At 37.3% G+C, this 25242-nt stretch overlaps 1 protein-coding gene across 1 annotated transcript in view; it reads left to right on the forward strand.

Moving 5' to 3' along the window:
- Positions 1 to 25242, forward strand: part of LOC122789939 — a 236747-nt gene that overhangs the window by 127133 nt on the left and 84372 nt on the right. Inside the window, exon 2 of the mRNA XM_044057415.1 lies at positions 22244 to 22651. Coding sequence (XP_043913350.1) covers positions 22244 to 22651 — 408 coding nt within the window. The remainder of the gene's footprint in view (positions 1 to 22243; positions 22652 to 25242) is intronic.

Raw genomic sequence — 25242 nt, forward strand, 5'->3', positions numbered from 1 at the left:
TGTAAAATCATAACTTATTATATCCTAAAGAAAGATAAACAACCTCTTCTTTGAAGTAAATTAGCACATACAGATCAGTCTCCAGTTCTACAGCAATAGGACCATAGCACTGCCCTTGTATCTCCTAAGCATTTTTTAACCTGTTGGAATAGGTACATTGCAACCAAAATCAGAAGGATAGAAGACAGCCTAGGTTCTTAGCTATTACAGGAGGTGAGATTGAGCTGTGTGCTCAGAAATCAGCTTGGAGGAAATATACACTTACTAAACTTTCTGCAAATAATGACCCTTGCTCTTTCCCAAGAAAAGTTTGTAAACACCTGATAAATAAATCAAAAGCATGATACCCTATCAGACATCTGGAATCTCTTCTTGGAAATCCCAAAACTTTCTACAAAGAAATAAACAGGCTTTCTATATATAGAACCAACTTTTCTAAATTAAAATCCAGCATCTGATTTAAATCTAATGGTGACTGCATTTGTAGAACATTTTACATCATACTTCTCAGCCTTCGTATCCACTGATACTCCTCAGACAAAACCTAATATTTCTGTTAAGTCCACTTTTGAATATGTAACTGAATTAAACCAATTAAATTAGCTAGCATCAACAAAACCTAATAAAATTCCTATCTATGGCAAACTTGAGCCAGATTGTCAATTTCTGAAGTTAATCATGGTTTGCCATACCTTTATTGCCCTTCTATTTTATCACATATTTAAAAAGTCACTTTCCACTGATTTTTAGGAGTATGGAAATTTGTTAATATTGTCCATATCCCCAATCGGTCCTCACTGTTTCTCCCGTACTCTTCTAGACTTACTTCACTGATATTCCACCTCACCAAAACTATGAAGAAGGTGGTACTATGCTAATTGCAACACTATATTGAAGCCTATGGGTTTCCCAATGATTATCAGCAAGGACTTACAAAACGTCATATCAAAAAATACTGCCTTTCTCACCTTGACAGATGTAATATACCATTCAATGAATGACGGAAACTTCACTGGGACCATCTACATTGATCTTAGTGTAGACCATTAATTTCTTATATATGAGCTCCCCCTCTGTGGTCTCAACTGTATTGTACTGAATTAGTTTTGTACATATTTGAAGGGCAAGTTCTTCAGAAATTGTTCTGTCCCAATCACAGTCCTCAATGTACCAATATGTCATCAGGTATTCTGCAGGGCTAAGTTCTTGCATCACTTCTATTTGTTATATATATATATTAACTTGCCTTTTTTTAAAATGAGCAAAACATTCAGATTTGCTCAGAAGACATTGTCATTTAGGAAACAGGCAATGATGATCATTGCCAAAATACTTGCTTAAGTATGCCATGTCTGCCTCCCCTTTTCTGCATTACGTATGCTCCAAGCACTCTTTTTTCCCCTAACTATCCCATCCTGCACAACATAAGGATACTAACACTGACTGCATTTTTAATTCTCGGCATGGATGCACACAGTCTCTGTATCATACATTACTATGGTTTAATGTATGATATTTGTTTTTGGGTCTTACACTTAATTTGTGTAATTGCTAATATCTTTACCTCAGAGCTGCAAGGTACAGGGTTTGATTCTGACTTCTGGTTGTTGGCTAGGTTTGTAATTGTCTGCTGACTTGTGTTTACCGATAAACCTATTCCCAACTTGACAGTAAATGTTGCTGCTGAATTCACTGTTGGAACAATGATGCATTGTTCCTTAGTATAGTTTATATAGTTAGGGATATACTTTTTGAAAGAAACATTGCTTTTCTTTGGGTCCTAGTGTCCTTAATGTATTTGTTTTATTGCATAGCCAGAGGTGCAGATGAAATATTGTACATTCTTTACCTGGAGACCTATTCTGTTTACTGTATTTATTTTAATTCATAGCTACTGATGTATATGATATATTGTGTTGTATATCTACTGATAAATAGGCTTTGTACTAAATATTTTGTACTTTGTTGACTGAAATACAATTTGACTCCTGTCTCAGGCATATTGCAGCTAACTATGAATTCATGATAGGTGCAGCTGACTTTTATAATGATTATACTTGTTTAGTTCGTATTGTTATTATATCTATTATTTAAGCTACTCAGTGATTTATGCAACCCTGTTTTCTTTTCTCTCTTTTACACAATACCAGTTTTATGGTGACAGACATTTCCTTCGGTTTTTCAAGTCACCTCCACTTTGTAATGTGTCCAGTCTTCTTTGATTTGTGAAAAGAAACAATAAAAAAAACCTCTGCAGCTATTTTTAAGTAGACTGAAGTTCATTTTTTATTCTGTATTAGTGAAGAGCAGTTATTTGGTGTTTATGTGTCCACATTTATGATCCTGCTGTCCTTACAGGTTGTCTGCTTTTTAGTTGTTTTACATTTTAAAACCTTTTCATTCCCTTTTTACATTTTCCCCCACCTGGCTTTAAAACATTGAAGAGTTGTAATACCTACCCCTTTGGTGAGACACTAATGCAGTGGATGTTGGGTACAGTACTCTCCATACTACAGTAGCTGACCTCTTTGTAACTGTTTCTTGCTGCTATGCTGACTTGATGGTAATCTCCATTGTTCATATATGTGCAGTGATTGAATACTGCTTCCTCTGATTGGTGGCCTGCTTTGCTCCACTCCTATGCCATAAACCAGCCACCCCCAGGTCTGTAAAATTATACTCCTCAAACTCCTGTCTTACCCTATGCAAGTTTAAAACATGTCACCTTACAACCTGCTTTACAATGAAGTACAAACCATATTCTACAATCAATTATTTGCTGTAAATATATAGCTCCCAAACAATGATTCAGATAGGAATATCTCAAGAATATCTATAGTAACTAAATTTATTTTTTCTCACTTTGCCTCCACTGCATGTTGATTATTAGCCCCTTCCCAGTCACTTAACCTATTTGTTCCCTTTCACCAGGGAGAGGGTCAGCTTTGAGGGGCAGTTATTCAGATAACCATTCAGGGTGGTTTGTGATTTTTTTGTTTATGCAACCTTATCCCTGTTTGCACTTGGAAAAGGGCACAGGAGCTGGAACAGTAAAGGATATCCCCTTACTGCCACAAGTCATGTTCTTTTTAAGCAGTACTACCTTTACCCTGAAGCACATAGGGTAGTTTCCCTTGGCTCCACCATAAGAATTATGCATACCCAGTGTGCTCCTGAGCATATGCAATTCTCCCAACCCTATGGGGCAGACACGCAGGCCAACCCCATTCATTTCACCCCATCCCTGCCTATCTTCTCCATAGATGGAGCTGCTACCACACTTCAGTCACAGTCAGGTCCCCAACTCTCTGTACCAGGGATCCAGGATTATATTATTATAGTCTTAAAACAGATACATCTCAAAAGAGCCTCTTAAAAGAAAAGTAACTATCATCCCATCACCCAATCAACTCATGTTACATTTATGTCTTTACAAAGAGACATACTTTCAATTGACTTACAGAATACGGCAATGTCAGTAAACCTGAATCAAATAAAACTTTTCATGAAATGCCAACAAATCGAACATGATACTCAATTGTGCATATATTGGAACTGCCCTCATAGCACTAGTTTTCCTAATGACCTGCCATATTCCTTTCTAACACTTTAATATAAATAATCCCTAGGATTCATTAATGCCTACACTAAGTGTACACTGTCCTGAGTGATCAGACAACACAAGCATAAATCACACCTTCTTCCTCCTCCTGATTTTAATTTTCCCACTAATTTATTGGCATTTTGAGGGGGATTTATAAAGGTTATCACAAAGTCTAGACTATATGCACACTCAGTGTAATATTTCTGAGTGACTAGAAGGCACAAAAACTGTGACAGAAAATATGGTAAGGGTGTTCTTGAATACGGATTGTGTACACTTAGTGTAGGCATTAATGAATCTGGCCCATATGAGTACAAACAATTTATGCATACATTTACCATTTATGAATATAGTAGTAAACACACCGAGTTGGGGACAAATAAATGAATATGCCTATAACCCTGTTTAAGTACAACTGACTTTTGAAACAATACTACAAAAAGAAACTAAACTTGTAGACGTACTGCACTACAAAACATATCCTGGCAGTGATAAGTCTGCTGCAGTCTGGATTTGTTCAACCTAATCCTGAACCTGTGAGCTAGTCATGAAAATGTATTTATTTTTATTTTTTATTTTACATTTGCTGACCGGGATAGTCCAACTGGATGCATGTCCATTTTCAGTGGAGGCCTGGGAGAAAAGCTCCAAGGATAAGCAGATACAACATTACATAATACCAGTATTATATATTACAAACAGACTATTTACAGAGATTACATAAGTAAGCAAGTTAAACAAGTTCCACAGGTTATAGTTAATCCTGAGCGTAAGTCAGGATTAAATTAAATTACGCAGTAAACTGGTTAACAGATTTTTACACATTCTAGAGAGAGTTAGCCAGGCTTGATACATTGACATAGCCAGTTAAGTGACAAATGTTGTTTGAGTCTAGTTTTAAATTGATCTAAGGTGGAAAGTAAGGTAATATCAGCTGGACGAGAGTTCCAGGATCTACTTACAGAGTTTTCAAAGAGAGAGAATCACCGGCTGTATTAATTTTGCTAGTCTGAATTAGGAGTTTGTTAGAGGATCGAAGCGGTCTAGGATTGTTATAGGGGGTGATAATATTTTTAAGTGCAGGAGTATTGTCCGGATTATAGAGGATTTTATAGGCCATAATCAATTGGTTATACTGGATTAGGCTGGATAGTTCAAGCCACCCAAGCTGATTTAGATTGACGCAATGATGTGTCCTAAAAGGCAGCCCAGTGGCAAACCTGGCAATGTGGTTGTAGCAAATAGAGAGTTTGTTAAGGACAGTCTTCTTTAAATTTGAGAGTAGAGGGGATGCATACAGAAGGGTTGAAAGAAGGTGAGAGTGAGCTATGGCAATTTTAGCTGGAGGGGTTAGGAAGGCTTTTATTCTGTAAAGTGACCCTAGTTTTTTATTTATGGTTTTGATAGTTTGGTTAACATGTAGGTCGAATTTTAGATTATTATCTATGATGACACCTAATAGTTTTGTAGAGGGGTCAGGGGAGATTATTGTGCCATCATTTGAATTTATGGTAAAGGTGAAAGTGGTAGACCTACGTGTTGGTGAAAATAACAGCATTTTAGTTTTTTGGGATTTAGGATCAGACGATGTTCAGAAAGCCAGTTTCTATTGTATTAAAGGTAGTCTGGGTAGCTGACCATAACTCTATTGGAGATGTGGTTGAGCAAATCAGAGTAGAGTCATCAGCATAGTGGATACAGCTGACTTTTGGGATGACAGTATAAAGGTCATTAATGAAGATGGAGAACAGCAAGGGCCCTAGTATAGAGCCTTGTTGTACTCCAAGGGTGTTAGATAGAAGGTTAGAGAGTTTGTTCTGCCAGAGGCCAGCCTGCTGTTGACCATTCAGGTAGGATTGAAACCATTGAAGGGCTCTAGTATCTAGACAGAATGTTTGCAGGGTGTGGATTAAAAGTTGGTGATCAACCATATCGAATGCCTTGTAAAGATCCAAGAAGAGGGCTGAGGATATATAATTATTGTTGTGATTATGGTTTATGGTGTTGGTAAAGGCTAGGAGGGCTGAAGTAGTGCTGTGATGAGGACGGAAGCCATGCTGAGTGTCTGCCATAAGGTGATTCTGGAGTAGGTGGTGCATAAGTTGTCTATGAATACATTTTTCCATAATCTTTGCAAGTGGAGAGAGTATAGCTATTGGCCTGTAATTGGAGAATTCAGCAGAGCTGCCTCCTTTGTGAAGTGGGATTACATAGGATATTTTCCAGATGGTGGGAATTTTAGCTTCTACTATGGTTTGATTGATTAGTATTGAGACGGGGTTTCATGGCTCCCCCCCAAGGTCTGAAATTCTTTCACATTAAAACAAGAAATTTATGTTGTAAATTAGTGGACTTACACAGCTTGAATGTTTACAACAAACCCGACATTTATTTATTTATGTATCTATATACATTCTAATTATAACAAATGCCTGTCTTAAATATAGAACAAAAGAGGGCAAAATTCAATCTAGTAGATATAGTATGTTAAGAAAAGATAGACGGTCAAAACGGCAGATGGAGTAGCAATATTATGTTCAAACTAATGACAGTTATCTAAAAAATATGACTGAAAGTGCATATGTGTGACTACGGAAAGCAACAGAAAAGTTAAAACAAACTGAAATAAATAAAACAAAATCCACGTCAGCAGAACCAGCAGCAAAAAATCCAATGTTAAGTGTTTTATTAACATCCACTTTTCGTTCAAAAAGACTGAACTTCTTCAGACAGACATCAAAAGGTAGCAAATGTAAAAAAACTCCTTAAATACACAATTAACAACACATGATACATTTGAATGGACCAACCAACTGGTTAAAACTCACTGACATCAATGTGTGGGAAAAAGCTGATCTCAAAACTTCTTAAAGTACTACTGCATACAAAAGTCGAATCTATGAAAAATGTGTTTTAAAAACAAAACAAAATGGAAATATATATAAACATAAAATGTTTAAAATGTTTGAAACCAAAATACATAATATATAAAACCTTTTTAATGACAAAAGATAAAAAATAAAAAATAATAAATGAAAAGTAGTAATAATAAAATTAGCTCTGCATACTTCTAAGTTTCAAAATGCAAGCTAAACTTACTCTGTCATTAAGACCTGGAAGTCTATATGAACAGAGTTTCAGCTGCCAAATCACTTCTAGGCACTCTAATAATAGTTGGAAAGAACCCCCCCTGATGTCAAAGGAAACCTGTCCTAACACCCTAAAAGTAAAACTGTGCTGAGGGTGGTCATTAACATGTTTCTCTAAAGCATTTTCACACTTGTTTTTCCTAATACAGTAGAAATGCTCATAGATTCTTTCATTAAAACCTCTGTCAGTCTTGCCCACATAAAAACTATGGAAAGGTCGACACATAATGCACGAAAATTCAAAAGAGCGAATGGCCACATAAGCAAATTTTTTCCCTAGGGAAAAAACTTACATGGTTGTTCGCTAAACAACAAATAATTTAACATCATAAACAGATGGGGGGCTTTTCCCGCCAGACACCCCCTAACTAAATATAGCAACTTCGAGATTGCACTATATGGAAGAAAAGAGCAACTCTACAAAGTGGCCAATCATCTTCTTGCCCTATGACATATTCATTAAATCGCTTAAATGCAATTCGATGAATATGTGTCGCTCAAAATGCATTTGCATAATTCATCTTTCATTGTAATAATATAAACCCAAAAAACAACTATCTATACTTACTTAAGGTAAATTTGAGGTATTGCATGCAAACCTTAATTTACAAAAAGTATAAAACTATCCATATCATTTCCATTTACATTCTTACAAACCCTGCAACCCACAGTACCCCCATATTAGAAGAATTGTTATTTTGGCTCATCTCAACCTTACACAAAATATAATAATATAGGAATAAGTAAACAAAGACTGCTCCAGTATTCTCACCACTAATTCATCAAGTAAACATATTATTGCAACACATCTGTTTGGACTTACAGAATAATATGCAATCCTATAAAAACTGAAAAATCTTCAGTAAAACTATGCATGTGCAGTATCAGTGGTGAAACAGGCAGGTAGTGCACTCACCTCTGGTGCAGAAGGCTGTGCATTCTATTCTCACACAAAGTAAATTGAATACTGACACCACAGTGCAGCATAAGGAGAGTGCTGCACTCCTGAGTGTGTCATTCTTAAAATGAGATATTAAACTAAGTTCCCATCTGCTTGTATTGGTGGTAGCTGAGGTGGATGAAAAAGATCCCATGGCACCTAGCCAAAAGAATAGGGGTCCTTTATTTATATATCTATATCTATATCTACACACACACACACACACACACACACACACACACACACACACACACACACACACACACACACACACACACACACAAAAAACCATATACAACTAAACACAAATTTACATATTTACATATATACAAAATATTGATTACAATTCTCTTTTTGCTACATTGTCATTTTCTTGTTTCTAGAGGCACTCTTTGTTCCACAACCACCATTTGATTTTCCTTATAATATTTGGTATTACCCAATTTCCACTGAACACAATTTCATTTAATCTTTCATTCCATATTCTCCATCAAATATAAAATTATATATTATCTATATTTTTGGCATATTCCTTACATTAATTTACATAAAAAACATATGCAACCATATCCATATTTATTTTCTTGTAATCTTGTATTTCTTTTATATTTTTCTCCATTAATTTTTCGAGTAATTGTTCAACTTTTCTACACTACAAAAAAGTGTTCTTCTGTTCTAACTCATTACCAGGATAACATATTCTTGGACTTACTCTGTTATACAACATATTTCCTTTTACTGGTGATTTATTTATTTGCAACCTGCATAAGAAATCTTGACATTTCATACCCCATTTATACCTTCTATAACTTTTTCTCCTGTTAAATTTCTCCTTGGAATTGTGTCATAATTTTGTGTCATTATGTTTTTATACCAAATCTTTCCATTTTATTGTCTCTTCTATTTTAAATGTCCATATTTTTTATTTTTCTTGATACTGCTTTATCTTTTCCTTCACCCTTATTCTCTCTCTTTTATTTGCTTTTATTAAGAACCATTCTCTTTCATATTTCAGTTTTAATATTCTTACAAGCAATGTGTTTTCTTGCCCATTTATCCATTTCAACACCTTATAAAAATAATGATGCTCCAAATAGTATAGGCTTTAATAATCCAATCCACCCTTCTTCCTTATTCATTTATAACACTCCTCTTTTTCACTGGACTCATCTTAGATCTGCATATAAATATAAATATTATTTCAAGAAATTATTTCTCTAAATCTCTTGGTATTATATACATGCTAGCTATGTATGAACATTTCCCATCCACATTGTATTAATTAGACATACTTTTTTCTTATAAAATAATCTATAAATGTACCATGTAACACTAGGTCTTTTTAATGCTTTCAAAATTTTCTCTCACTGTTCATTTATTATGGCATATTCATCAAATTTAATTGCTAATATTGATATCTCTTTTCTTCCAAATTATATACATTCCAACTGTTCATCATCTTCAAAAGCCTTACATTTTCTCTATTCATTGCTAATCCATCTTCATGCATTTTTATGCACATATATAATCACTTCTTTCATTCTCTGTCTATTCTTAGCCATTAAAATTATATAATTTGCACATAACATCCAAAACTGGATATGAAACATCAATTTTCTATACATATTTTACTTTTTCCATTTCTTCATTTATTTATTTTACTACAGAGTTCATCACCATGGGTCTATATTACATGATCGAAGTTTCAAAATTTTGAATCTGACATGGTCGACACCATATGATCAAAGTCTTGAAACATCAAAAATGTAAAAAAAACACAACATACACAAATAAACCATTTAAAAGCTCTAAGCAGGGGACAAGCCCACCTGCACCCCCGTTACTTAAATATACCAACTCTGAGATCGCACTACAGTGCAGAAAAGGGAAATCTTCTCTTTCCGTGTTGTACGGAGATCTCCGTTAAAAGATTCAAAGTTTCAAGACTTCGATCATATGGTGTCGACCATATTAGATTCAAAGTTTTGAAACTTTAATCTTCTGATATAGACCCCCATCACAATTACAAACAAAAAACTACTCATTGGGCATCCTTATTTTAAACCTCTATGCATATCAGTTTCTTCCCTTAACCAACCGTTTGCTAAAATCACTAACTCACATACTTTATTATTTGTGTACTACAATTATATCTTAACATTATTTGTCATAATATTTTATCAAATGCTTTGTTTATATCAGTCACCATTAATTTAGCTTCCATACTGCAGTGGTGGTGCTGCTGTAGCGTTGTCACCTCACAGTAAGACGTTGTCCTGTTCGATTCTCAGCTAAAGCGTCTTCTGTGTGGAGACATGCGTGAATGGGCGTTCCTTTGTTGAAGGTTATGCATCAGGACTGGCAACCCGGTACGTAAAAATTTACTGTCAATCATTAGCGGACCGGAGTTCCGCTGTGGCAAGCCCTAACCGGGAAAAGCCGAAAGATACAACAACATTAATTTAGCTTCCGTTTGCTCTTTTTTTATATCAACCACCATTTTCCTAATTATCATTAATAATTCTTGTCGCTTTCATGTTAGGACATGAATAAATGAGTCTTCATAAGTTCTGTTTAAGCAACTTTATTTTATACAAACACATCACTATAGAGGCTCACTGACTATAACTTAAGTAACTTATATGGAAACTAACAACTGCAATCGTGCTTGCTCACTCTCTGGCTACTTCTACAAAATGGCACTAGGGATTGCACGTGTCTGGAACTTATACATGCACGTACATTCTTGCATGCTTCTTAAAGATATAGCACACACACTTTACACTCTGATCTACAATTTATCCTCCTTTACCTTTAACCCTGTAAATGCCTTCTTCCATTACATATTCCAATTTACGTTCTAGTCTTTTTTGCATTATCTTTATAAATATCTTATAATCCGTGAAATTCAATATTACTGGTCTCCACGTTTTTATTTCATTCTTCTCTCCTTTTTTCCATATAAATCTCATAACTCCCCTACATATTTTTACATAAAATTTAGCCATTCATTAAAATCTTCCATGAAAATTTCTTTTTTCCACTGTATTGAGTTCTTATCCATTAAATATCCTATACCATCTGGTCCTACTGCTGATTTTATATTTATTTTCTCATTACCATATATATGTCTGTAATTGTAATTTGTTTTTTTCCAGTTCTTTATTTGTTTCTTCTGTAAACTGGTTCATTTTCCAGTTGTTTTCCTTTATCTCTCTTTTTCTTACCATCGCTTTTACATGGATTAACTGGTCAACACCCCCACCAGAGGTGACAACATATTGGACCTGGTCATCACCGACATGGGCGACCGGTGTTCTACACCGGAGTTCAACCCTCACTGGTTAGATCAGACCATAGACTAATAGATAGGTTCATAGATTAGTGCTAGGCTAACTGCCCTTGTGAGCCATTTTAAGCCTAGCCAATTATCCCTTGTGAGACTCAGACCCTGTACCTTGTATTTGTAAGGCAAACACCTTAACCATTAGGCCACCCTCCCAACCCTCACTCTGGATATCCACATTCTGCCCCCATCCCCAATTAAGGAAACCACCGTGAAAAACTTTTCAAAAGCAAACTTCGCATTACTTAAGACCGAGATGGAAAGGTTCACAGCCCCCATGCTAAAGGACAACGCTGTCCAAGCTGCTGAATCCCTTACAAAGGCACTCTATGAGCACCTGCAAGAATGCATGGATTGTGCTATCCCCAGCAAAACCAAGAGTCACTCTTCCAAGAAAAGGAAACCAGTCTGGTGGATCCCTGCCATAAACAAGCTATACAATAGAAGGAGGAAACTAATTCAGAAAAGAGTAAAATCCCAAGAAGGAAAGACATCCCTGATCAATATCAAGAAGAAGCTATGATCCCTCATAAAATCATCCAAGGCTAGCTTCAAAAGAAAAATTGCCAAGGACTCCAAAGATAACCACAAAGCGTTCTTTAGCTATGTCAAGAACCTAAGTGGAAACTCTCAGATCTGCTCTGAGTTAGTGCAGAATGGCACAAAATACACTGAACCAACTGATATTGCCAACATTCTGTAGACAGGTTTAGTGCAAACTTCACCCCCCTCTCACCCCTTAAAGGGCCTATAACCATACCAGAAGAATGTAGAGCCCCGGCAATCACTGACACACAGGTTAAAACAGCCCTATCTAAAGCCAAAAACACAGTTTCAATGGGACTGGATGGTGTCCCAGGCTGTGTCTTAATACAAACTCCAAAATGAACTAACCCCTCACCTAAACACACTGTTCAAACTCATCCTCTCTACAGGCTACGTACCCATAGAGTGACGCACAGCAACAGTTATCCTGCTCCACAAAGGTGGAGCCACAACAGACCTCGGGAACTATCACCCTATAAGCCTGACTAGCCTGGTCTGCAAGGCTATGGAGTGCATCATCATGGAACTCATTAACAGAGACACTGGGAACCTACAAACATTGGACCCTACCCAGTTTGGCTTTGTTAAGGGCAGATCATGCCTCTTAAACCTTGTGGACTTCTTTGAGACAGTTACCAAGGCTTTAGATGAGGGAAAGGAGGTCCATACAGTCTACCTAGACCTCACAAAGGCTTTTGACACCATTCCTCATTCTGGTATTATAAACAAGCTCACCAGCCTGAACATAAACCCCTACATCACAAGATGGGTTGCCAATTGGCTCATGGATAGAACTCACACGGTGAGAGTTGCAGGCTCTAGGTCCGACTCTAAACCAGTTACAAGTGGCATCCCCCAGGGCTCAGTCGTGGGACCCCTCCTGTTCGGTATATACTACTCAGAGGTACAGGCCAGCACAGGAGGACTATGGCTGACCAAGTTCGCAGGTGACTGCAAACTGAGGGCCATAATTGACTCTTCGGCTGATACACACATCCTCCAGAAGGGTCTCACTGAGACAGATACCTGGTGTCAAAATCATAGCCTCAAGCTAAATGCCAAAAAGTGCATAGTCATCCCCTTTGGAAAAAACAAAATACCAGTGAACTACCACATACATGGTAGTCCCCTAAATACAGAAAATGTAATAAGGGATCTGGGGATCCAAGTAGATAGTAATCTCTCCTCTGATAATCATACTGCCAAGGTGGTTAGAAAATCCTTCTATGTGGCCCACTTAATCACAAAAGGATTCGCGTCTGGAACAAAAGAGGTTATTGTGCGCCTCTACTCATCAGACCCATCATAGAGTACAACAACCCATTTGGGATGTACCTTACAAGACACCTGCAACAGCTGGAAAGACCACAGAAGTACCTCACCAAGAGGATTACTGGCCTCAAACAGATGTCCTATATAACCCAACTGAAGAAACTCCAGCTGTACTCGGTTGCATACTGCCTACTCAGAGGTAATCTCTGCCTGACTTACAAGGACATGTCCAACCCAGAATTGATGGACATGCTCCACCTAAAGAAAAACAAATCCCAGAGAGCCACACGCTCTAGGGATCTAAACCTCACCACAACAATAAATAGGATGTCCTGGAGGGATAGATTCCTGTCCCAGAGACTCCCCATGCTTTGGAACAGGATTCCAATCTACATTAGGCAGAGCCCCCTCACTAACACTCTTCAAGAGAAACCTTGATGAGTGGATGGGAAACGGAAAGTTTACCCCGGGGGTCACTGCAGTGGCTCTGCTGGACAGAGGCACAAGGAACTAATCTAAGGGGGTGGCGAAAGCCAACACATTTTGGCTAGGCTTACAGATGCCCTCGGGCAGATAGTCTAGTACTTACCTATGAACCTATGAACCTATACTGCACTACAATATTCATAATATTTCTTTGTTCTCTTTCAACGTCTCCATCTTTAATTTTCATTTCTCTCATTATACTATTTTCTTTCTTTACTTTATTACTTAAATACAGTGATACTTCTTCCTTCTTTCCCTGTAAAAAAGTATTTTATTTATATAATAAATCTTTATTTTTTTATTTGTTTGGTAAATTTCTTCTTTTCTAAAATATTCCTTTTCATTTCTATCCAGTTTATCTAATACAGATTTTTGTGTTTCTCTGTAGTCTCCTTTTTCTATTTGTCTCTTTTGCAGAGTAACTACATTATTTTATGTTTTTCTTTAAATATTTTCCACCATTCTGACCAGTTATTAGAAAAATCTCTTATAGTCAAATAAGCTTTCCATAAATCCATTATATATTTTTTACCTTTCTTATTCCAGTTTTTTTCTTTTATCCTTTTTATTCTTCTCATAAATTTTATATGTTCTTTATTCTCTTCCATTTCTATCCATATAGTCAAATGATCTGAAAATCCTGTTTCTACTTTTTTCTTCTTCTATCATTTTAAAGTTCTAAATATCAAAAAAAAGATTGTGTTAATAGGTATGTACTAGTCTAGCTGCTCTTGTGGGTCATTTTAAGCTTAGCCAATTTCCCTTTCATAGGTAAGACTCAAACCTTGTACTTTGTGTCTATAAGGTAAACACCTTAACCATTATGCCACTCCCTTAACCCCTTTTCTGTTTTCAATTTTCCTCTTCTCTATGTACTTTTATTCATATTCCATAACTCTAAATTCCCATGTTTATTATTTTTCCATTATTTTCTTATCCAATTTCCCTTTTGTCCTTTTACGCCTTAAGTCACAATTAAAATCTCCCATTATTATAATATTTATATTTACTATGACATAGTACAACATTTTTTGAAATAATTTCTCATTTTCTTTCTTTATATATTACATAAGCTTATATTGCTATTAGTCTATAGACTTTTCTTTTCCACCTAAAGTTAACTACCGTTAATCTTCTTAATCTAACTAAAGAATAATCCAATACTTTCATTGTCAAACTATATAATAAAGCTATACCTGAACATGCTTCTCTACCCAAATTCCATATCTATCTCACACTTATTATACCATTCTAATATCCCAATCGGCTTACTGCATTTTTATAGAATTGACATTAATAGATAAAATTCTAAGATTGCTTCCTTCTTTTCTCCTTACTTTGCAATACATTCCATTCCCTTTCTTTTTTACTATCAAACTCACACCTTGGAATTTTCTTTTCTTATCTTTGACTCTTTTTTCCAATGGAATATTTTTTAACCATTTTCCAATCTATATCTTCTCTATTACTAACGTCTGATCCGCTTTCCATCACCCTTTCCCCTTTTTGTTTATCAACCTTACTTTCTTTTTGTGTATGAGTTCTTTATTTTCCCTTTTATCTTTGTGTTGTTCTTCTTGCTGTAATTGTTCTTTGCTATTTGTTTTTTTCTCTAGTCTATCTCTCTATGTTAACTTCTATATTTTTTCACATTCTCACAATCCATGCAAAAATGGCCTGTTTGCATTTATAACATTTAATTTCACATTATTTTGCATCATGGCCAATTTCCCCACATAAATAACATTTCATGTTATCACAATTACCTACAAAATGTCCCTCCCTCCCACAAAAAAGAAAAAAAAAGAAAATAATGTTTTTGATTGTCCCCAATAGTTAACAACAGCTCTATGATCTTCAGCATTAACTATGCTAAGAATATGTATAATATTCCATTTATTTTCATAGAGCCATATGATCACAGGAAGTTACTAGCCTAATCCTTACAAGCCTAGCCAAGTATAACCCCTTTTCCCAAGAATATCAAAATATTAAGGGGAGCTAAGTTAACAACTATTACCACTGCCCAAGAGGGACATAGGTGAAACTCATAGGTTGAATGTGTGGTTTCCCATCCAATCATCCAAATTATGCTTAAATAGGGTCAGCAAGGGGCTCTGTTTCACCTGAACTGGAAGTTTGTTTCAGAGAAGTAACCTCTGTAAGACATATCTGTCTCTCAAGCAAGTTCTGTTGATGTCACATACTAGGTTGAGTTCCTTAGAGCAAGTGCATCTTAATACATTTGATTTATGAATCTGCAGCATTTCCATTACATCAGGACCTGAGATTGCTTTATATGCAAGGCAGAGGTAACCTCTGAGTAGTCTGTAAGATAGTGACAGTGACTTCAATCTATCAATATACATAACATATGCTGAATACCCTGAATTTTCTTTGTAAGAAACCTTTGAGCTCTTTTCAGTTGCTGCAGGTGCGTGGTAAGGTACATTCCAAAGGTAGCATTGTACTCTATTATTGGCCTGATGAGTGATGAGTACAGGGGGGTTATAATCTCTTTTGTTCTGGATGCAATGCCCTTACTTATGAGGTGGGTGACGTAGAAAGCCTTTCTTACCACTGTGGAGACATGGTGGTCAAAGTAAAAGTTTGCTGTCAACCTGTGTGCCCAAATCTCTCACCACTAATTGCACATGCTGAGGGTATTGTTATTAATGTGGTAATCTGCAGGGACATTACCCTTGTGGAAGGGGATGATAATGCATTTTTTGCACTGAGTTTTAGCCCATGACTTTGGCAGCAGTCATTTGTCTGTGTAAGTCCCTCTTGTAGGTTGCTGACATTATTTGGGGACTTAATGACTGCACCCAGTTTGCAATCATCAGCAAATTTTGTCAGCCATAAGCCTTTTGTTTTAACCTGTACATTCTAGAAGTAGATTCTGAACAATAGGGGCCCCAGCACTGATACCTGTGGATCACTACTGGTTATGGGGTCTACTGGTGGAGGTAGAGTCTATGGGTTTGCTGGTGGAGATAGAGTCACCTATTTTGACTGTGTGCATTCTATCGGTGAGCCAGTTTGCAACTAACCCATCTGACATTATATGGGTTGATCTCCAGCTTGGTGAGTTTGTCAATGATGCCTGAGTGGAGAATAGTGTCAATGGCCTTGTCCAGGTTCATGTAGCCATATGTATGGATTTGCCTTCGTCCAGGGCTTTGGTGACTGTCTCTAAGAAGTCTACCACATTCAAGAGGTAGTATCTCCCTTTAACGAAGTCAGACTGGGTTGGGTCAAGCATTTAGAGGTCAACTATATCTTTGTTGATAAGGTCTATAATTATTATTTTCATAGGTTTGCAGATTAGGCTGGTCAGACATATGGGTCTATAGTTCCCAGGGTCAAAACCAGTGCTGATAATGTGGTTTCCACCAGGCTGGCTTGTTTTTTCCTTGAGCATCTTTTTTTGGTCCTATCAGGTACTACTGAGTCAATACATTTGTATAGATGCTTATACAAGGCACTGATTGATGTAAATCCCAATATAGGTTTCCAGCTATGATGCTATTAATGCCGTCACATATTACATTGTAATTGGCTTTTGAGATGCTTTTTTAGTCTAGCTGTCGCTAATAACGAGTCAGATGGGCGTCACTAGGGAGGCTTTCACACGAGTGTGGTGTAACGATCATCCATGCTAGTGAGCCAGATAAGGCACAGCTAGCTTGTCCCATATTTCATACCTGTCCATTTCTTGTTCTTTATTCTGAATCTTTCTTCCTTATGTTCTTCAACCACTTCTGCAAATAAAGATAAATCCTTCCCTGTCTCTGGCTAACTTTGACTCCATAAATAAATTACACTGAAAAATACCTTCAGTATCCTCTACCTGATCACCCTCATAATTCTCTGTGGCAGATATCTCTAGTTCTTTCTCAGAAAACAAACCCAGGGAGTCAGCATTCACCTCTACTCCTCGTTCATCTGACAGAAAGTTTGATGCCATTCTCCACTGTGCCAGGAACGGAAGGAATGCTCTCATTCATTTGTCACACACCACTCATTTGTCACATGCGCCTTGAGTGTTGTAGCAGTAAAGGGAGTGTAGCAGTAAGGAAAGCTCCCTGACGCCCTAACTGCTTTGAGTCTCCCCTGAAAATAGGCTACTAGGATAGTAGTACTAACCAAGTCAACAAAGGATAAATAAACATATACTAGATTGGGTAGTACCAACCCTCACAATTTTTCATCAACTGGTACTTTACCTAACTGTATAAGTGATAATCACACTACATTCATGGAAACAAGCAAAATTGCATTAAGAACCACTAAACACTTTAGTTTCTAAAGAACAATTCAGTTAATCTCTGTTTCATAATTTACTAGGACAGTGTAATTATTCCACACTTGAGTACTTGCTACTTGACAAACATTTTTAAACCAGGCATTTTTACACGCTGTATACTTATTGACATCACAGTGCAGAAAGAATTTTAAATGTAAAGCTGCTCCTTGGCAGCAACAGTTGTTAAAAAAGTGTAACTTTGGCCCAACATACATAATCATCAAAACTAGAGAAGTGCTTGAAACCTGGTAAAAATGATGGCACAAACAGATAATAGATAACAGATTATAGATCTACAGACTGCCTATAAAAGCACCCCTAATAATTCTGGCACTCCATAAATGAATTGGTTAAGTCTGGCAAATAATCCCAACCAAATCAATTTCCCAGATATGACAAACAACAGTAGTGCTGGCAGATTTAATACTCACTTCATAAAATCTGCTACTTCATTATTACAACAGGGTCTTCCTATGGTACTTTACTGAGTATCTCTTACACAAAAGAAAACATTAGTTGTTGTTTGTCTTTCGGCTTTTTTCCGGTAAGGGGTTGCTACAGCGGAACTCCGGTCTGCTAATGACTGGCAGTAGATTTTTACGAAACGCTGAGGTGCCAGCTCGACACCCAACCTTCAACGAAGGCACGCCCATTTGCACACACACATCTTTTAAACGCTACCCAACCATGGGGAGGACATGCAGACTTCACACAGAAGGCACTTCCAAGCCACACCGAGAATCGAACAGGAGAACCTCTTGCTGTGAGGTAACAACACTACCGCCGTACCACCGCGGCATCTACAAAACAAAACATTAGTAATGAAGCTAAACTGTAGCCACTTAGCCCTCAAGTACCCATTATCTGGAAACAGTCATACATAATACCTGTTCACAAAGATTAAATCTCTATAGAGCTCTCCAACCACAGGTCAGTAGCAATTATATCTCTATTGTCAAAAATAATCAGAAAATGCAAATGTAAGCAAATTCAAGGACAAAAAAAATAAAAAAAATAAGCTACTCTCTAACATTCAATGTTGTTTTCAGCCACGTCACTGAACTGAATTTGCCCTCCTTTCCTTCCTAGGCCATGTTAGTTAATAAACGATAATTATATAGCATCAGAGTCTCACATTAGCACCTTCTAGATAGGCTTACTAGCGTCAATATAAACAGACAGTATGGATTCAAAAGCTATCTTATCAAGGAACACAGTGTAGACTGCAAAACAGTCTCTCTTTTATCTAACCTGTCAAGGTAGGTGTCACACAATGACATTTGCACAACACACCATTGTCATATATTAAAAAAATCAGTTAGTTAGAACTTCACATCAGGTTACTAGTTTCCTATCCCTAATTAGTGCACTATATCCTCTTTAAGCCTAACATATATCCTACCCTCACTAATAGTGCACAACGGCAGCACCCTAAATGATGTCTTACATCTAAAACACAAAACCAACTAGCATTAAGTCTAACAGACTCTATTAAACTAAACTCTACGTGGAATCCCTTGCAAAATACTACAATGCTATCTGATCAAAAATTCAGTTTATACAAGAGATAAATTCTTATCTAAACTAATTAGCACCTAAATAATATTTGGTAATGGTACTGTCACTGCACTGAATAACAACAGACTAGGTCAAAGTAAAAGTAACACAAATAATGGCACCCTGTGATGACCATACAGAGTCGGTCAAGTAAACAGTGTTCTCCCTCTTTATCATTTTACGTCCCTCTGCTTTTTCCACATTGTTCCTCTTTTACCCCTTCCTTTCATTACTCTTGCTTCTTGTCTCCACAACTTCTCTCCTCTCCCCATCTCACAACTAGCTTCCTCTCTACATTATAATTTCACACTCTTTTATTGCTTTTCTCTTTTATCCTCCAGATAGCTGTGTACATTCATGCTACTTTAAAATGTATATTTTGTGTAAAATGCACATACCTGTGTGCTGTTCGTCCCTTTTATGCTGTAAGTAGCTAAATATATTTGCAAAAATTGCTTTTTTCTGTGGATGTTATGTATAACCTGCAAATGTTATGTATAATTCTTATTAGGTATTATTCTTATACTTATTATTCTTATTCTTGTTATGTATAATTCTTATTGTAACAATTGTTAATGTCTGTTATGTACTTCGCAGATGATAAAGATTCTAATTGTCTACTGATGTAGTATGTTCTTCATCTGTAACTACGTTTGTAATTGTTAATTGCTATGTTGATCAAATTGTTAACTGCTATGTAAATCCAATGTAACTACTGTCTGCATATTTTAACTGTGGAGCTTAGGCATCTGATTAGACTCATCACTTACATTCTTTACCTGGATACACAATATTAGTAATGCATTTAGATCACTGCTTTAATGATGCTGCACATTTTACAAATTTCTAACAAAGGAAGAACAGCCTGTCCAGATTAGAATACTCTCTTCCCATCATGACAAAGAATACTAATAAACTAGTCAGTGTGAGACTGCAGTGTTGGTGGAGGCAAACATCCCCTTCACAGTTTTGCAGTTAAACAGGCTGGCTTCCCGTTCCATCTAAAATCACCTTACTCATTCGCTTTCTCATCCACAAGGACATTTAAATGGAATAATGCAAAGCCTTATGTCACCTGCTAAGTGTTAAGGAATATCTCTCTGACCATCTAATTCCTCTGCACTAACTCTTGCCACATCATGCTCTGTCCTTTGCTGGCAGAGTATTTTTTACCTTGGCTCATCCATCTGGAACTTTGTTTGCTCCCTACCATCGCTCGTATCTTTAAACAGCTCAAATCATACCAGTTACAGCAATGCAGATGTTGGTTCTTTGGGGCTGTGACCTAATTCTTCTAGCAGATTACATCCATATCACTCCATTCAGAAATCACCATGGGTAATGCAACATCTGTGTAAATAGTTGTCTGTAGTCCCTGCTTTATAGTAACCCTTGGACCACTTTAAGATCTTTCCCTTTTGTATGTTTTATTCATTGTTCTATCTTACTATACTTTCACTGTACTGCCTACCCCTTTTACACATTCCTATCATGATAGAGAATAACATATCTTATTCTCTGAGCCCTGCCCCTTTTATACATTCCTATCATGATAGGGGATGACATATCTTATTCTCTGAGCCCTGCCCCTTTTATACATTCCTATCATGATAGGGGATGACATATCTTATTCTCTGAGCCCTGCCCCTTTTATATATTCCTGTCATGATAGGGGATGACATATCTTATTCTCTGAACCCTGCCCCTTTTAAACATTCCTATCATGATAGAGAATAACATATCTTATTCTCTGAACCTTGCCCCTTTTATACATTCCTATCATGATAGAGAATAACATATCTTATTCTCCGAACAACAACATCATTCTGCATAAGTAAGTGCATATTTAATGTGTTGTATGCTCTTCTCTTTATTTCAATTTTTATTTTCTCTTTGTTGGCCTGGTTAGTCCCTCTAGGCTTGTAGCCTATTTTTAGGGGAGACCCAAGGTGGTATTTATACTACTAGTAGAAATTTCGCCACGGCATCAGGGAACTTCTCCTACTGTATTCGATAAGTGTCATGGGATCTTTTACATCCACCTGAGGTACCACCAAGTCAGGCAGATGGAGCCTTCATTTAACTTCTCATCCGAAAGACAACACATGCAGGAATGCAGCACTCCACTTATGCTGGGCTACAGTGTCAGCAATCTATTTTCCTGGTATGGGAATAGAAACCACAGCCTTCAACATCAAAGGAAAGTATGCTTGCCTGTTGCAGCACTGACATTGACAATTAGCTCTATCTATTTCATTTTCATTATTTTATTCTATTTTTTGTAAATAAGTACTCTTTTGAATAATATATTGTTTTTGTACTATGTACAGTTGCATTTAATGGTATTGTTATATCAATTGTTTGCTTGCATTTTGAACATTTTCTTCCAGATTGTATTTTTGCTATATTATTTTTACCTTACTGTAATAAGGTTGTGACTGGAAGTGGGCCCCAGTGATTTATCTGCCAAAAATAATCAAGAAAATAAAATAAAATAAATATGAGGCGGGTAAACAACAGGATGTGGTTTAAGACTAGGAAAAGGGAAATTGAAGTTAGGGTGGCACAGTGGTGCAGCAGTTAATGTAGTTGCCTCACAGCAAGAGATTCTCCGGTTTGATTCTCGGCTGGGGTACCTTCTGTGTGGAGTTTGCATGTTCTCCTTGTGTTCGTGTGGGTTTCCTCTGGGTACTCTAGTTTCCTCCCACATTTTAAAGACATGCGATTGGAGCATTTCTCCCTGGGCCGCTGCTGAAAATAGGATCTGTGGAGCCTAGTCGGACTTTCTTGGTCAACAAATGTTAAATAAAAAAATATATATTTTTTCTTAATGATAATCATTCCTGAGGGACAGTAATATCTAAAATGAAAACAATGTTTTGATAAAAAAACTTTTAAGTGGTTAATTACTTTTTAAGGATATATGCATGTGTAATGTACTAATTATAGTGAAGGTATTGGATTGAACTATATGGATCACATACTTTTCTTCAGCTCTTTCTACAAACTGTAAACTCTGCTTTGTTTTTGGCAGGCTGAAAAGACTTCACAAGAGATCCTTGCATTCAAGGCAGACAATGGACATTTCTGGAGTGTAGTTAATTATGATGACAGAAACAACATTGAAGCAGTAAAATCCAGCCTTGACCAGTTCTCTCAATTTCTGGTGTTTCCAGCTTCAAATGGAAAAATTTATATTAAGACTCCTCATGACAAATACCTTAGCCGTATCCATCGCAGTGGCATTGACTACATAGAGCCAGCCAAAGATACAGCAGATGTTTTTTGTGAGTTCCAGCTGTTTATCCAGGAAGGGAAGATGGTTCTCAAGGCTGACAATGGCAAGTACTTAAGTCGCGTCAACAGGTTGAGCAAAGACAATATCGAAGCAGCAAAAGAACAAATTGATGAGTTTTGTTTGTTTGAAGTGGTTGAATTTAAGGTATGTCTTCCATTTAATTTTCTGAATGTGTTCACAGTATAGTATGAACTGTGCACAGCACAATTAGTTCCTACTGCAAGAAAAAGAGGTATCACAACAACATTAACTATTGTGTGCTTCCTAGTTAAAAGGATTGACTCAGAGGTGGCTCTGTACATGCAGGAGTAGCCATCTGCATGCGTTCACACACTTTAGCACTGTGGGTCTTGATAGTGTAGACTTCATTGCAATGTCCTGCTACAGCTTTAAAATTTATCTGCAAATACATAGAGAGTGTAGAGGAAAAGAAAATCATTATCATGCTGGGAATGGCTGCTCTAATCTGCATACTGAGGTGTCATGAACTTGAGGGACCTTTTAACTTTCATAACTAGATATATTGCATATTTATCCACTTTCAGAAACCAGTTTGGGGGTGTAGTACAAATACAAAAGTCTGCCTTGATTCAGAGTAAACAGTAAGTCACAAATACTAAAAATGATACAATGAGCAATATATAACAGGCACCATGAGGGTGTGCAAAAATACATGACACTTGCACATTACAGATGTTAAAACAGTTCAACTACGCTGCAGGAACAAACTAAGAAAATATGTACATTAGCACCAAAAAGTCTGTGTGCAGTGAGCAATTTGTATGCAAAGTACATGTGTATGCATACTGGTTAAAGGAATACCAGCAACAGAACAGGATCACAGATACATAGAATATACCAACAGTAGGAAGTTGGTGCAGTAAGGGATGCAACTGATGCATTCAAGCCCACATGGCACTTCTGTGCAAAAAAGGATTTAGAACACCATGGCAGAATTGAGGGTAATGAAGATTAAGGAGGAGACACATGAAACAGAGGAGGCAGGGTGTATATGTGCACATATTACATAGAGCTATACGGCTCATGCTAAAAAGGCCCAGCTTCCACAACATGGTAATTTGAGAATCAGAGGCATGGTAGCTGTGACACACTAAGACCTCATTATCGGGTAACTTGAGTGAATTCTGAATTTCATTTACCACCATGACTTGCACATCATTGCTGATGTGCACATCATAGCAGTAAACTGTAGGTAGTGGCTTTCCCCCCACTCACTCTTCCGCACATACAAGTACACAAAAGAAAAACACACACACACACACACACACACGATACAGTCTCCATACCTGTTTCTGCACTCCAGTCCCCCAATAATAGATGAAGTGCCATTACAGCATGTATCTATTATGCCTGGTGGCTAGTGTGTCCCCCAAACCCCCTGATCTCCATACTTATGTTTGTGCCATTATTGCCCTTCCATTTAAGTGTAATCCCTGGTGCCCATTGAATCCCCACACTTCCTGATCCCCGTAGTAATGTCGTTTCCTTATGGCACCTGTATTTAAGTGTAATCCCTGGTGTGTAGACAATCCCCTCCTGATCCACATAGTACTGTCATTTCCCTTATGGCACTTGTATTTAAGTGTAATCCCTGTTGTGTAGAGAATCCCCTCCTGATCCCCGTAGTACTGTGGTTTTCCTTGTGGCACTTGTATTTAAGTGTAATCCCTGGTGTGTACAGAATCCCCTCCAGATCCCCGTAGTACTGTCATTTCACTTATGGCACTTGTATTTAAGTGTAATCCCAGGTGTGTAGAGGATCCCCTCCTGATCCCCGTAGTACTGTCATTTCCCTTATGGCACTTGTATGTAAGTGTAATCCCTGGTATGTACAGAATCCCCTCCTGATCCCTGTAGTACTGTCGTTTCACTTATGGCACTTGTATTTAAGTGTAATCCCTGGTGTGTAGAGAATCCCCTCCTGATCCCCATAGTACTGTTGTTTCCCTTATGGCACTTGTATTTAAGTGTAATCCCTGGTGTGTACAGAATCCCCTCCAGATCCCCGTAGTACTTTTGTTTCCCTTATGGCACTTGTATTTAAATCTAATCCCTGGTGTGCACAGAATTCCCTCCTGATCCCCATAGTACTGTTGTTTCCTTTATTGCACTTGTATTTAAGTGTAATCCCAGGTGTGTAGAGAATCCCCTCCTGATCCCCATAGTACTGTTGTTTCCTTTATTGCACTTGTATTTAAGTGTAATCCCAGGTGTGTAGAGAATCCCCTCCTGATCCCCATAGTACTTTCGTTTCCCTTATGGCACTTGTATTTAAGTGCAATCCCTGGTGTGTACAGAATCGTGTCCTGAGTGTACAGAATCCCTTCCTGATCCCTGTAGTACTGTCATTTCCCTTATGGCACTTGTAAGTGTAATCCCTGGTGTGTACAGATTCCCCTCCTGAGTGCACAGAATCCCCTCCTGATCCCCATAGTACTGTCATTTCCCTTATGGCACTTGTATTTAAGTGTAATCCCTGGTGTGTACAGAATCCCCTCCTGATCCCCGTAGTACTGTCATTTCACTTATGGCACTTGTATTTAAGTGTAAACCCTGGTGTGTAGAGAATCCCCTCCTGATCCCCGTAGTATTGTTGTTTCCCTTATGGCACTTGTATTTAAGTGTAATCCCTGGTGTGTACAGAATCCCCACCTGAATGTACAGAATCCCCTCCTGATCCCTGTAATACTGTCATTTCCCTTATGGCACTTGTA

Source organism: Protopterus annectens, chromosome 15.part0 (assembly GCF_019279795.1).
Source record: "Protopterus annectens isolate FY-2018-M chromosome 15.part0, PAN1.0, whole genome shotgun sequence".
In the NCBI taxonomy this organism is placed as follows: Eukaryota; Metazoa; Chordata; order Ceratodontiformes; family Protopteridae; genus Protopterus; species Protopterus annectens.